Below are 12,722 nucleotides of genomic sequence, written 5' to 3'. Positions count from 1 at the left end.
GGCCGAGCTCCGCGTTCACAATAACATAACGAACGTCTTTATTTTGGTATTCATATCCCCTCGTCTTGTCTCTGATATCTGTGTGTGGGATCCCAAATTAGGCATTAGATTACCGGCGCGTGCTTTTCCTGTCCTTGCTTTTCCTGAATAAACCCTTGTATTATTTTTATATATATTCCTAAACGCAGTTTTCCAGGTGGTTGATTTTAACAGTTAAGGCTGCGGTGGCTCTCGCCGCTTCCCTTCATCCCGTGTGCTTGGGGTAGCTTTTGGTTTTGGAATCCACCATTGAGTTTTCGCCTCGGGAGTAAAGCTTTCGTGATCGTCGTCCGTAACTCTGGTGTTAATCGGAGTTGCGCAACAATATTATTGAATGATGGTGCCTGTATTGTGTGTAACACACATAATGTTACACACCAACCATTGCATTTAACCAGGTGCACCATTTATTGCTGAATTTGAATGTTGGTGTTGAATTTATAGTGAACATGTTCATCTTCAGCACTGACTACTGGAACTGGAGGTTCAGTTTTGCAGACCATATACTGAGGCTTACAGTCAAGAATGTCAGCTGGTACTGGCAACCTCCACAGACCATTATGCACTGATTCCATCACAGTAACTTCAGTGTCATCACCAATAATTTGGGTCACTTCCCCTGGAAAACTCTTGCCGTCATATTTAACACAATCACCCAATCCCTTACCTCAGTACTGATAGACTGTGGGTAAGCTGGCACATTGGATACAGTTGTATCGCTGGCACAAGCAGCTGCAATAGAGATATTGGAATATTCAATTCTTATTGAAAGTTGAACATGTTCAACATCACTGTTGGTCTTCCATAGCTTTAGGTGACAGCCATCATCACATTCAGTAACACGCATTTTGCTTATCACATGCCCTTCCTTTGCACCATCCCATGCAAAAAATATTTTGAAGATGGGATAATTTTTGAAAACATAAATGTGTTTTTGTCTTCTTTTTTTTCTTCTGTTGCAGAGACATCTGTGGAGCATCCTGTAAATTTGAGTTCAAGTCCTGCTGGGTCGTTTTCATGCAATGCAGTATTGAAAAGAAACATGGATAAGACGAGGAGAACCTCATTTGCTGTGAAGAAATGTGAAATTGATCACATTGGTGATAATGTACAGCAAGATGCTGTTTTTGAAAAAGCCTTCCCAATTTCTGCATCTACCTTAAGGATGTCTGAGACCATTCAAACTGACGAAAAGCTGTACAAGTGTTCACTTTGTGAAAAATCCTTTGGAACTTCTTCTTTTCTAAAGGAACATGAGATGATTCACGTGGGAAATAAGCCACACAGATGTTCTTTCTGCAATAGAGCATTTCAAACTTCTACTCTGCAAAGCAAACATGAGATCATTCACACTGGTGAAAATCCACACAAGTGTACCATTTGTAGTAAAGCTTTTGCTACTTCATTTGCATTAAAGAGGCATGGAATTATTCACTCGAAAGAAATGGCGCATGAATGTTCTGTTTGTCAAAAATCTTTTCTGTCTTCATCACACTTGAAGAAGCATGGGTTGACTCACATGGTGGAAAAGCCACACAAATGTTCTGTTTGTCAAAAATCCTTCATGTTGTCATATGACCTAAAGAGGCATGGGTTGACTCACAAGGCAGAAAAGCCACACAAATGTTCTGTTTGTCAAAAATCCTTCATGTTGTCATATGACCTAAAGAGGCATGGGTTGACTCACAAGGCAGAAAAGCCACACAAATGTTTTGTTTGTAAAAAATCCTTCATATCGTCTTATGACCTAAAGATACATGATTTGATTCACAGGAAAGAAAAGCCACACAAATGTTCTGTTTGTGAAAAATCCTTCATATGCAGATCTAAACTGAAGAGACATTATTTGATTCACAGTGGGGAAAAGCCACACAAATGTTCTGCTTGTGAAAAATCATTTTTATTACCACGCCAGCTCAAGATACATGAGATGAATCACAGTGGTGAAAAGCCACACAAATGTTCCATTTGTGAGAAATCCTTCAGAACTTCATCCTCCCTTAATACACACGAGAAGATTCACAGGGGAGAAAAGCCACACAAATGTTCTGTTTGTCAAAAATCCTTCATGTACAGATCGAAACTGAAGAAACATGATTTCATTCACAGAGGAGAAAAGCCACACAAATGTTCTGTTTGTCAAAAATCCTATTTATTCCCTGGCCAGCTCAAGACACATGAGATGAAACATTGGGTGGAAAAGCCACACAAATGTTCCATTTGTGAGAAATCCTTCACATCCTCTTCCTACCTCAAGATACATGAGTTGATTCATAGTGGGGAAAAGCCGCACAAATGTTCTGTTTGTCAAAAATCCTTCCTATACAGATCTAAACTGAAGAGACATCATTTCATTCACAGTGGAGAAAAGCCATACAAATGCTGTGTTTGTCAAAAGTCCTTTTTATTCCCATGCCACCTCAAGATACATGAGATGAACCACAGTGGAGTAAAGCCACACAAATGCTCAATTTGTGAGAAATCCTTCACATCTTCTTCCTACCTCAAGATACACGAGATGATTCACAGGGGAGAAAAGCCACACAAATGTAATGTTTGTCAAAAATCCTTCATGTCATCATACAAACTAAAGAACCATGATTTGACTCACAGTGGGGAAAAGCCACACAAATGTTCCTTTTGTCAAAAATCCTTCATAAGGAGATCCGACCTAAAGCGGCATGTTTTCATTCACAAAGTAGAAAAGCCGCACAAATGTACTTTTTGTCACAAATCCTTCATACGCAGATCCGAACTAAAGCGGCATGTTTTCATTCACAAAGTAGAAACGCCGCATAAATGTTCTTTTTGTCTAAAATCCTTCATATGGAGATCTCAACTCAAGAACCATCAGTTCATTCATAGGGGAGAGAAGCCACACAAATGTTCTTTTTGTGAAAAATTATTTGTAAGCAGATCCGAGCTAAATAAACATAGTTTTGGTCACAAAGTAGAAAAGCCACATAAATGTTGTTTTTGTCAAAAATCCTTTATTTGCAGATATAAATTCAAGAGACATGATTTGATTCACAGGGGAGAAAAGCCGCACAAATGTTCTGTTTGTGAAAAATCCTTTATATTTAGATCCGCACTGAAGACACATTATTTTGTTCATAGTGGGGAAAAGCCCAACAAATGTTCTTTTTGTGAAAAATCGTTTGTTTTCCCATCCCACCTCAAGCAACATGAGATTTTTCACATTGGGGAAACACAAACCAAACTCGATCCTTGAAAATGAACATATAGTGCTCATGCATGACAAGATGATCCTATCAAGTGTAGACATTCCAGGCAGAGCATTGTGTCAGGACGTAGTGCTCAAACACACAAAAAAGGAAAAGATGGCACTGTTGATTGAGGTTTCGGTTCCCAATGACTTTGGACTAAATACCTCATAGAGCAAGAAAATACTCAAATATCAGGATCTGAAAAATGAGGCCAAGAGGATTTGGAAATTGAAGAAAGCTGAAATTGTACCAGTGATAGTTGGAGCAACAGAGATGATCAAGAAACCCCTTACTGAGTATTTAAAAAGCATTCCGGGGAATATCACGAGAAACGAACTACAAGTGGAGGCTGTCAGAGGTTTAGTGAGGATTCTAAAATGAGCCCTTGGAACAAAACTATGAGAATGAAGTTTCACAATCTGGTTCATGAATATTGATCCTTTACCGAACTAGAAAGGCACTCTTTGACATAACGACATTGACTGATATGTCTCCGCCCACATTATTACATCATTATAATACTTGCATCAAGTTTGCTTTAAATCCATTCAGCTGTTCTCAAGTTATTACATTTTTACTTGGCATGACCTCTGACCTTTGACCTCTTGACCCCAAAATTTCCTTCGCTCATCTTTACATCATTCTACATAAGTGTACCAAATTTGGTCAGGATCCCATCACTGGTTCACAAGTTATCGCAGTGATAGGGTTTTTCCCTAACATGACCTCTGACCTTTGGCCTTTGACCATGTGCCCCCAAAGTCTAATCGGTTCATCTTTACCTCATTATACATTTAAAAAAAAAAAAAACACCTTTAGAGGCCATTTTTCCCCGCAAGCGGGGGTTGGCCTTTTTCGGTGACCGTGGTTGTTGTTGTTTTTTGGGCCCCTTTTTGAAACAATGTTTTACGGCCGGATGCCCTTCCTGCCGCCAACCCTTTTTGTCGCCTTTTTTTTTTACGACAAACAGGGAATTACCAGTGAACTGGTACTCAATTTGCCGACCTCGGAAGGATGACAGGCTGAGTCAACCCCCCTGACGTTAATTCGGCGATCGACCGGGATTCGAACCCAGGATCCTAGGATCCTAAGCTGGCACCCTAGCTGCTAGCCCAACACCAGGCTTCTACCTCATTATACATACCTGCACCAAATTTGACTAAGATCCCTTCAGCCGTTCTCAAGTGATCGCGGTAGCAAAAACCTATCACCGACGGATGGACAGCCGGACGGACAACTTGAAAAAATAATATGAAAGGAAGGGAGGCTTCGTTTCGCATGGATCGCGTGACGCGTTGAAAGCTCATTTCGATGTACATAAGTAGGGCAAACGTTGAGCTTAGGAGTGTTTACATGTCTCCTCACGGAGGGTGGTCTTGTGTTAATTAGTTCGAGGTAGGGTGTAAGATTACAATTTCCCAGTATGTAATTGCCTTCTGTGATTTTCCCGATGTTTTAGTTTCAACTAAAAAGGGCCGCCATTAGGAACGACAAGAACAACGAAAAGCTTCAGTCCCCCACAACACCGTCATGCTGACAGAGACCCGAACATTTGCCAATCAGCAATTAAACCCTGCCGCCCCAACATTCTTGATGGGCCTCAAAAAGGCCGTGAGGCTCCGGGCTCATCCCATGAAGGCTCATCCCATGAAGGGGATGATTGGTCGGGGAGATGGTATGAGTCGATGGGACGTCAGGATTGGTCGTTTGACGTCAGAGAGCTGGGAAGGTTCGACAAGAGGAAGAATCCGTTGTCTTTCTCTCTCTCTGTCCTGGGCTTCGTGGCTCGCGGTCACATTTCATCTCTCTCTGTCCTGGGCTTTGTGGCGGACGGTCACATTTCATCTCTCTCTGTCCTGGGCTTCATGACTAGCGGTCGCATTTCATTTCTCTCTCTCTCTCTCTAACGGGCTTCGTGTCGGGTGCGCCTGAGAGACCAATGGGAGCCTTGTGGAACGACCGGAGGAGGGCGGTATTCCTGAGCGCTGGTGCTCTGCGGACACATTTTGCTGCCGCTTCACGGCTAAGGTGCCTTGTAGCGATTGGCGCTATCTTGTGCGTTTCCCGAGCGGTGGTTCGAGGCGACCCCGCAATCAAGTGCTCGTCGAGACAAGAGCTGAGTGGCAACTAAAAGGGGGGACTTTTATTTTATTTTATTTGATTTCAATCTGTGTCGTGTTATTGTGTCTGAATGGAGGGTCCTTCACCTTAGCCTTATAGTTACCTCAACTTACATTTTTATATTTTTATTGCTTCACGTATATTTTCATTAAACCATTATTTGTTGCAGTTTACTTTTGTGTCGTGTTTGTTACTTTCAAAATCGAAGATTTTTCAAGTTCAACAATACCCCGGCCGACGTCATTAATTGGTTACATAAGCCGTGACGTAACTCGGTTTTTGACGTGAACCCGGGCGTAATGCCTTAAAAATGCCTTACAATGAAGACAAACACCGTAAAACTAGAGTAAACAACTCGTGAAAGTATATAACTATCGCTAAACCTTAAAGAACACTAAAAACACATTTTAGTCATATTTTTAAATGAGTAATGAACACAATTAATAAATGAATTTGTAAAAAATAAAATTAATAAAATTATGTTATTTACCTTAAACTTGGCGTCTCTTCTAAACACAAAAAACACATTTTAGCCATATTTTTTAAAGAGTAATGACACTATATGCGGGGCTTCTTCAGCGACTCATCAAAACTAGTAGAGGCCTTGCGTTTCTCGACATTAAGTAGGAACTGATCCAAAGTCCCTTGAATTGTGCGCTTCTTCTCAGTTAAGATGGTCCTACACAGCAGAAAAAGGTCGCTGGTGCCATTCATCATTTTTGCGAAACGCTCGGCATTTGGGTCTTGTGGCTAACATGGCTTACTTTAGGACCCATGGCTAACACAGACACAGTAAAGGAATAATCACAAAAATAACAGTGAAAGGCAAAGCAAGCACGCGACCGCAGCACAGGACAAAATGCATATGGCGTCGCCTTTGTTTTGAATGAGAACCAGCAGCTACGCGTACGTATACTGTACGTACATTTTAAAAATATTTTTGATGTGCTTTTTATTGTATTTTAAATTGTTTTTTTTAGCTTTTATTGTTAATTTTTATGTACTATTTTATTTATTTTAAATATATTTTAAAAGAAAGATTAATTTATTTCACGTCCTCCTATTATGATGTAGGAGTGACGTAAAGTCGCACATAATGACGTTTGCTGAACTGAAATTTACTCCAGAAGAGTGGCGTAAAGTCGGATTTGACGTAGGTCGAAATGGCGTAAAATGGGATAATGCTGTATATTGGTCAGTTGCGTTTGTGGTTCTGTCTGGCTGTCTTGTCTGTCTGTTTGTCTGTCTGTTTGTTTGTTTGTTTGTCACTGGCCTACAGGTCACAATTCTAAGCTGATCGTCACGAAACTTCACCAAGTTGTATAGGTCGTCCCAATTGAGAAGCCTATTGTTTTTGGGGTCAAAAGGTCAAAAGGTCAACATAGGCCAAAAGGTCAACATCCGCCAAATTTCTAAAATCCTCAATTTTCATCCGATTGACTTGAAATTTGAAGAGGACTTGCATATTGTTACGTGCTCCTCCCTGACCCCCTGGTCACAGTGTACCTCCGAGCCCCGAGAGGAGTCGTGGCAGAAAAATGTGTTTTTCTGTGTGTCAAAGATCAACGGAGAAGCCACCCCAATTGTTACTCACAAACAAATATTGTATTAAGACCACACAAGAATAACAGTACAACAACAATAGTATTCAAAAGTACAATCAATATGTCCTATGATGGTACCATCAGTTTTGTAATATATAACTCACTGTGCTCCAAGTGAGTGAAACAAGAACATTCCCCAATGTCTCTTATTCCCGGCTTCAAGATGAAGTTGATTCGCTCCAGCGATCGCCAGAACGATGTACAATCGAGACCAGAATCCTGTGCGGATGGCAAGTACAGTCACACCGCCGAAGCTGGACAAAGGTGCCCTCAAGGCGACTGGGAAATCCAAAGGCGCCCTACAGGCGACTGAGAGATCACACCCTCGGGTATGGACGAAGTAACCTTCAAAAATCCACGTCACACACACGCCCCAGATCGACGTCTGAATGCGGTGAAAATGGTCGAAAAGAGACAAAACCGCGAGCGAAGCACAAGTCCTGCACGAGTCAAAATGGCCGACGACCTGCTCTTGAGACGTAACGGCCCGGCGATAATTCTCCTGGGAATTCACCGCCAAAAACCTGACATGCAGGTTGATCGGTCACAGCGATGACAACTCTGTCACAGGGACCCCTTTCCCGGGAACCCGAAAGTTCGCTAGTGACTCTTTTGCTCGCCAACGTTCACTTCAGAACTCGGAGCAACTCGGCTTTCTTGTCTGACTCCCTCGCTCCGCCCTTTTTCCTCCTCTTCCTCTTCGCCGTACGGGTCCCGATCCGGTTTCCTGTTTCTTTTAACATTAACTTTTATACCTTTTGAAAACAGTTCATGAACAATAAACCTTTTGAACACAATAATAGTACATGGAATCAGAAATATTTACAGTGGATGCAAACCACCACAACGGAAGTTATGAATCCATAACAATATCTGGTCACTGAATTCAACCACCAAGTATATTTGAGGTCAACATAGGCCAAAAGGTCAACATCGGCCAAATTTCTAAAATCACCAATTTTCATTTGATTGACTTGAATTTCTAAGAGAATTTACATATATGGTCACTGAATTCAACCACCAACTATTTTTGAGGTCACCACAGGCCAACTTTTTAAAACCCTCAATTTTCATCCGATTGACTTGAAAAGTCAACAGCATTTGCACATTGAGTCACTAAATAGGGAAACAAACTATTTTTGAGGTCAAAAGGTCAAAGGTCAACTCAAGGTCAACCTTATAAAATCATCATTTTTCATCTGAAAAATCATCACTTTTCTTCCTGTTGACCCGAGCTTTGATCAAGATTGTCAGTTTTAATCTTGATGAAATGGACAATTTGCTGTATCAATGGAATTTTTTTTCTTGGGGATGGGGTGGATTTTGCAAGTATCGTGCTCCACATGACATCTTGTTTAATCGTTTGTGGTGGCCGTCCGTTCAGCTAAGGCTTCGCGGGGCCTTTCCCACGCGTGCAAAAAGATAATCCCGCCAACTTTCGAAATACACCTCGGAGTTAACTGTTCGGCTATCTGTCCAAGGCTGGTCTTCATCATCTACGGACTTGACAATATTCATGAGAATGGAAAGGTACACAACTGTTGTAATTGTAAGAAATGGTTTTTATGAAAGACATGAAATTATTCACGAGGGAGAAAAGCCACTCAAATTGTTACGGATCCGTCACTTCTGCCTTTGTTGTCATTCTATACTTGCAGGATTTTTAGTTTCAGGTAATATTGTTGTTAAGATTTTTGTGTGAAATGGAGATGACTTTAGTAAAAGCTAAAAATAAGTGTTTGTGAAGGAAAAAGGAAAACTCGGCAAAGAGACCGGAAGAAGAGCGATCGATATGGGCTGAGAGAGGAGGAGATAGCTGTGAGTCAGGACGAGGCTGCGAGCGGACTTGTTTTTATATATTGGTTGCGAATGAGTTGAGGTTTCCCATGAAAGTGATTGCGTGACATCGTCATATACTGTATTGCGAGTGCAATTAAGCCTGCATCACAGGTTTTATCACCAAGTGTGAGTCATCGTTGGAGAAATCAAGCGCCTCCATTGCGGGTCTATATGCCATTTTGTCCTCGAAGAAGAAGAGGCTGTCTGCTTGGTGCATCATGTTTGGCCGTTGGGATTTCCGTATCGACCTCATCGTGTTGATTGCCCTTGGTTTACCTATCGGCTCAATTCCCATATCGATCTCTCACCTCATCACTCCTTATCCACAGTCACGCGAAAACCTGCCTGTTGTTTTTCCGTTCTGCATGACCTCGAACTTCACCCCATGTGGAGATTCATACACCGACTTTGGGGAATGTTACATTCTACTCACTGTTGGCGTATTGCGAGTTCATTGCTTTGAGAACATTGGGGAATGATGGTACTGTCCTGTGATTCCCCTCGGTGAAGACCGGGAAATCACGGATAGCAAATCGAGCGTTAATGGAGGTGGTGTTCAATAGCGGATTTTATATCTACACGCGGGAGGAAGAAAGAAGATGAAGAAGAAGAAACTGGAAGCTTTTACCTGTTGCGATCCCGTGGGCAGTCTTCAAACCTGTGGAAATTAACTCAAACCGAGGCGGATTTAAAATGTACAAAAAAATTAACTGGTTTATTTAAAGGAACCCGAGAACAAGGAAAACGCGACGCTCAAATAAATGTCCGAAATTGGGATCCCTCACACCAGACTTATAACACACATGAGGGGAGAATTTAAATTAAAATAAAAGCGTCGTGTGTGTATGTGTGTGTGAGCTTAGCTCAACCACTCGGGGTTTCGTTGGGGTACGTCGGCTCATCCGGTGCGTTTGCGGGAACTGTCCGGTCGTTGGTTCAGCATACGGTTAGCCATGGTTCAGCATACCATATCATTCACAACGTGCTGGGGTTCCGCAAAGTGTGTGCACGGTGGGTGCCGAGACAACTCGCACCCAAACTGAAAGAATGGCGAGTGGACGCATGTGAAGAACGTCTGCGACATTACGAAACAGAATGCGATGCTTTCTTACAGCGATTAGTGACTGGGGATGAAAACTGGGTCCACTACTGTCAGCCAGAAACAAAGAGGGCAAGCAAAGAGTGGTGCCATTCAACTTCACCGAAGCCCAAAAAAATTCCGCACACAGCCGTCCACTCTAAAAATGATGCTGACGCTCTTCTGGGATAGCCGAGGCCCACTTGTAGAGCATTACAGGCCCAGAGGGACCACAGTCACCAGTGCATCATACTGCGACATTCTTAAAAATCATCTGAAACCAGCAATCAGATCAAAACATCGTGGACTACTCACTCCCGGTGTTTTGCTGCAACATGACAATGCTCGGCCCCATACTGCCCGTGCTACAGCTGCAACAATCGAGGACCGGCATTTTGAGTGTCTTCCTCAGCCACCCTACTTGCCAGACCTCGCCCCTTCAGATTACCACATCTTTGGGCCACTTGAGGAGGCACTTGGTGGAACCACTTTCCGATCCGACGAAGAGGTCTAAGAGGTGGTGCACGAATGGCTACACTAGCAGCCAAATTTATTGTTTTTCCAGAGGAATCCAGGCCTTGGTAAAGCGCTGGAAAAAATGAATTGAATGCCATGGAGATTATGTTTAAAAATAACCGTTGTTACACACGTACAGTCGTACATGCAATAAATGAGTTTTGAAAAATATTTTAAGGTTACTTATTGACTGCCCCTCGTATATACTTGTACCAAGTTTGGTCAAAATCCCATCACTGGTTCACAAGTTAGTGCACTAACAGAATTTTTACCGAACAAGACCTCTGACCTTTGACCTCTTGATCACATAATCAAATACGTTTATCTTCACATAATTATACATACTTGTACCAAGCTTGACTTGGTTCCCTTCAGCCGTTCTTAAGTCCTCACGGAAACGAAAACCGATCACAAACGGACAGCCGGACGGACGGACAACCCGAAAACATAATCCCTCCGGTGACTTTGTCGGCTGAGGCAAAAAAAAACAGTGGTGTTTGTTTTTCCAGAGGAGGTGTTACGGACAATCTGCAAGAGCAGGTAGCTCTGCAAGTACTCACCTGGCTCACAGATGTCGGCTGTCCAATCTGGCTAATCTGATTGGTCTGCCCTGGCTGGCCAAGAGGTGGTGTAGATCGCTGAGGCATTCCCGCTGCAAACACAAGTATAACCAGGGAAAGGAGGATCATTGCAAATCTATTTCAAAAGTACCATGTTTGCGACTCACTTTAAAAGACATTTCCAAACAAATAAATACCAACTCACGCTCACTTGAAAGTGGTTGGATGTCATTGAAAGATAGTCTGTTGGGAGCCGTTGGTGAGGTATGTGGATGGACAAAAGGACCACCGTGGCACTGCGAAACATGGTGGTGGGATGATGAAGTTGGAAAGAGGATGGACGAGAAGAGGAAGACGTTCAAGGAGTGGCAGAAGGCGAAGGGTACGGGGGCAGAAAAGGCAGAGCATGAAAGTTATAAGGCTGCAAAGAAAGAGGTAGCAAAGGCGCAGGAGGCACATAGGAAAATGTTCAGAGAACGCTTGGATTCGGAAGAGGGTCAGAGAGCGGTTTTCAGGATTGCATAGCAGATAGCGAAAGAGAGGTGCTATGTGATGGGGGTGAGTTGCTTGAAGGATGAAGTGGGACAAATCGTTGTGGACCCACATGAAATTGAAGGAAGGTGGAAGAGATATATTGAAATACTGTTGAATGCAGAGAATGAATGGGACGGCAACATCGAGAGTCACCCAGTTTTAGGAACGGCAGAGAAGATAACTGAGAAGGAAGTTGAGGAAGTGATAAAAGCAATGAAGATTAGAAAAGCGGGAGGGCCGACGGGAGTTGTGGGGGATATGGTGAAGGCAGCTGGAAGTTGGGGTGTGAAGAGAATGACAGAGATCTGTAATTTGGTGGTGAAAGTTGGCCGCATTCCCGTGGATTGGGAACTGAGTACCCTTGTCCCTCTATACAAGGGGAAAGGTGACCCTCTGGACTGTGGCTCGTATCGAGCGATAAAGTTATTGGAGCATGGAATTAAGGTGTTGGAAAGGGTGATGGAGACGAGCATAAGGAAGAAAATGAAGATCGACGAAATGCAGTTTCGATTTATGCAAGGAAGAGGAACGACAGACGCGCTTTTCATTGTAAGGCAGTTGCAGGAGAAGTACATGGAGAAGAGGACGAGGTTGTTTCTTGGGTTTGTTGATCTGGAGAAAGCATTTGATAGGGTTCCACGCGAAGTAGTGACATGGGCATTGAGGAAGTTAGGAGTGGAGGAATGGTTGATCAGAGTGGTGATAGGAATGTACGGAAGAGCACGCACAGCTGTAAGGACAAAGGATGGGAACAGTGGTGAGTTTGAGGTGAAGGTGGGAGTGCATCGGGGTCGGTACGAAGTCCACTACTATTTGTAGCTGTGCTGGAGGTGCTGGCTCAGAATGTAAAGGAGGGTTTACCGTGGGAGTTGTTGTATGCAGATGATCTGGTGTTTATTGCGGAGAGTATGGATGGACTGAAGGAGAAGATGAACAAGTGGAAGGAATGTTTGGAGACAAAAGGTCTGAAGGTGAATATCGGAAAAACAAAGGTGATGGCAAGTGGTAAAGCATGTGGTGAGGTGGAAAGAACTGGGAAGTGGCCGTGTGCTGTGTGCAGGAAGGGTGTTGGAGTGAACTCCATTCAATGTACAATGTGCGCTGAGTGGGTTCATCAAAAATGTAGTGGTCTGAGAGGGTCATTAACCAGTGTGGCAGCTACATTCAAGTGTAAGTTGTGCACACAGGGAGCTGCAGATGGAGG

At 43.0% G+C, this 12,722-nt stretch overlaps 1 protein-coding gene across 3 annotated transcripts in view; it reads left to right on the top strand.

The window, feature by feature from the left end:
- Positions 1-12,722, top strand: part of LOC137427757 (uncharacterized) — a 46,596-nt gene that overhangs the window by 16,239 nt on the left and 17,635 nt on the right. For 2 of the 3 annotated variants that reach the window (XM_068117473.2, XM_068117474.2), the window contains one exon: positions 1,002-5,560. The exons of the other annotated variant lie outside the window; for it this stretch is intronic. In XM_068117473.2, coding sequence (XP_067973574.2) covers positions 1,002-3,271 — 2,270 coding nt within the window. In that variant the 3' untranslated portion in view covers positions 3,272-5,560. Of the gene's footprint in view, positions 1-1,001; positions 5,561-12,722 lie in introns of those variants that run through there. 3 annotated transcript variants of the gene reach the window in all.

The sequence above is a fragment of the Myxine glutinosa genome, chromosome 5, assembly GCF_964187855.1.
Source record: "Myxine glutinosa chromosome 5, kmMyxGlut1.1, whole genome shotgun sequence".
Taxonomy (NCBI): domain Eukaryota; kingdom Metazoa; phylum Chordata; class Myxini; order Myxiniformes; family Myxinidae; genus Myxine; species Myxine glutinosa.
This window is presented reverse-complemented; position numbering and strand designations above follow the sequence as displayed.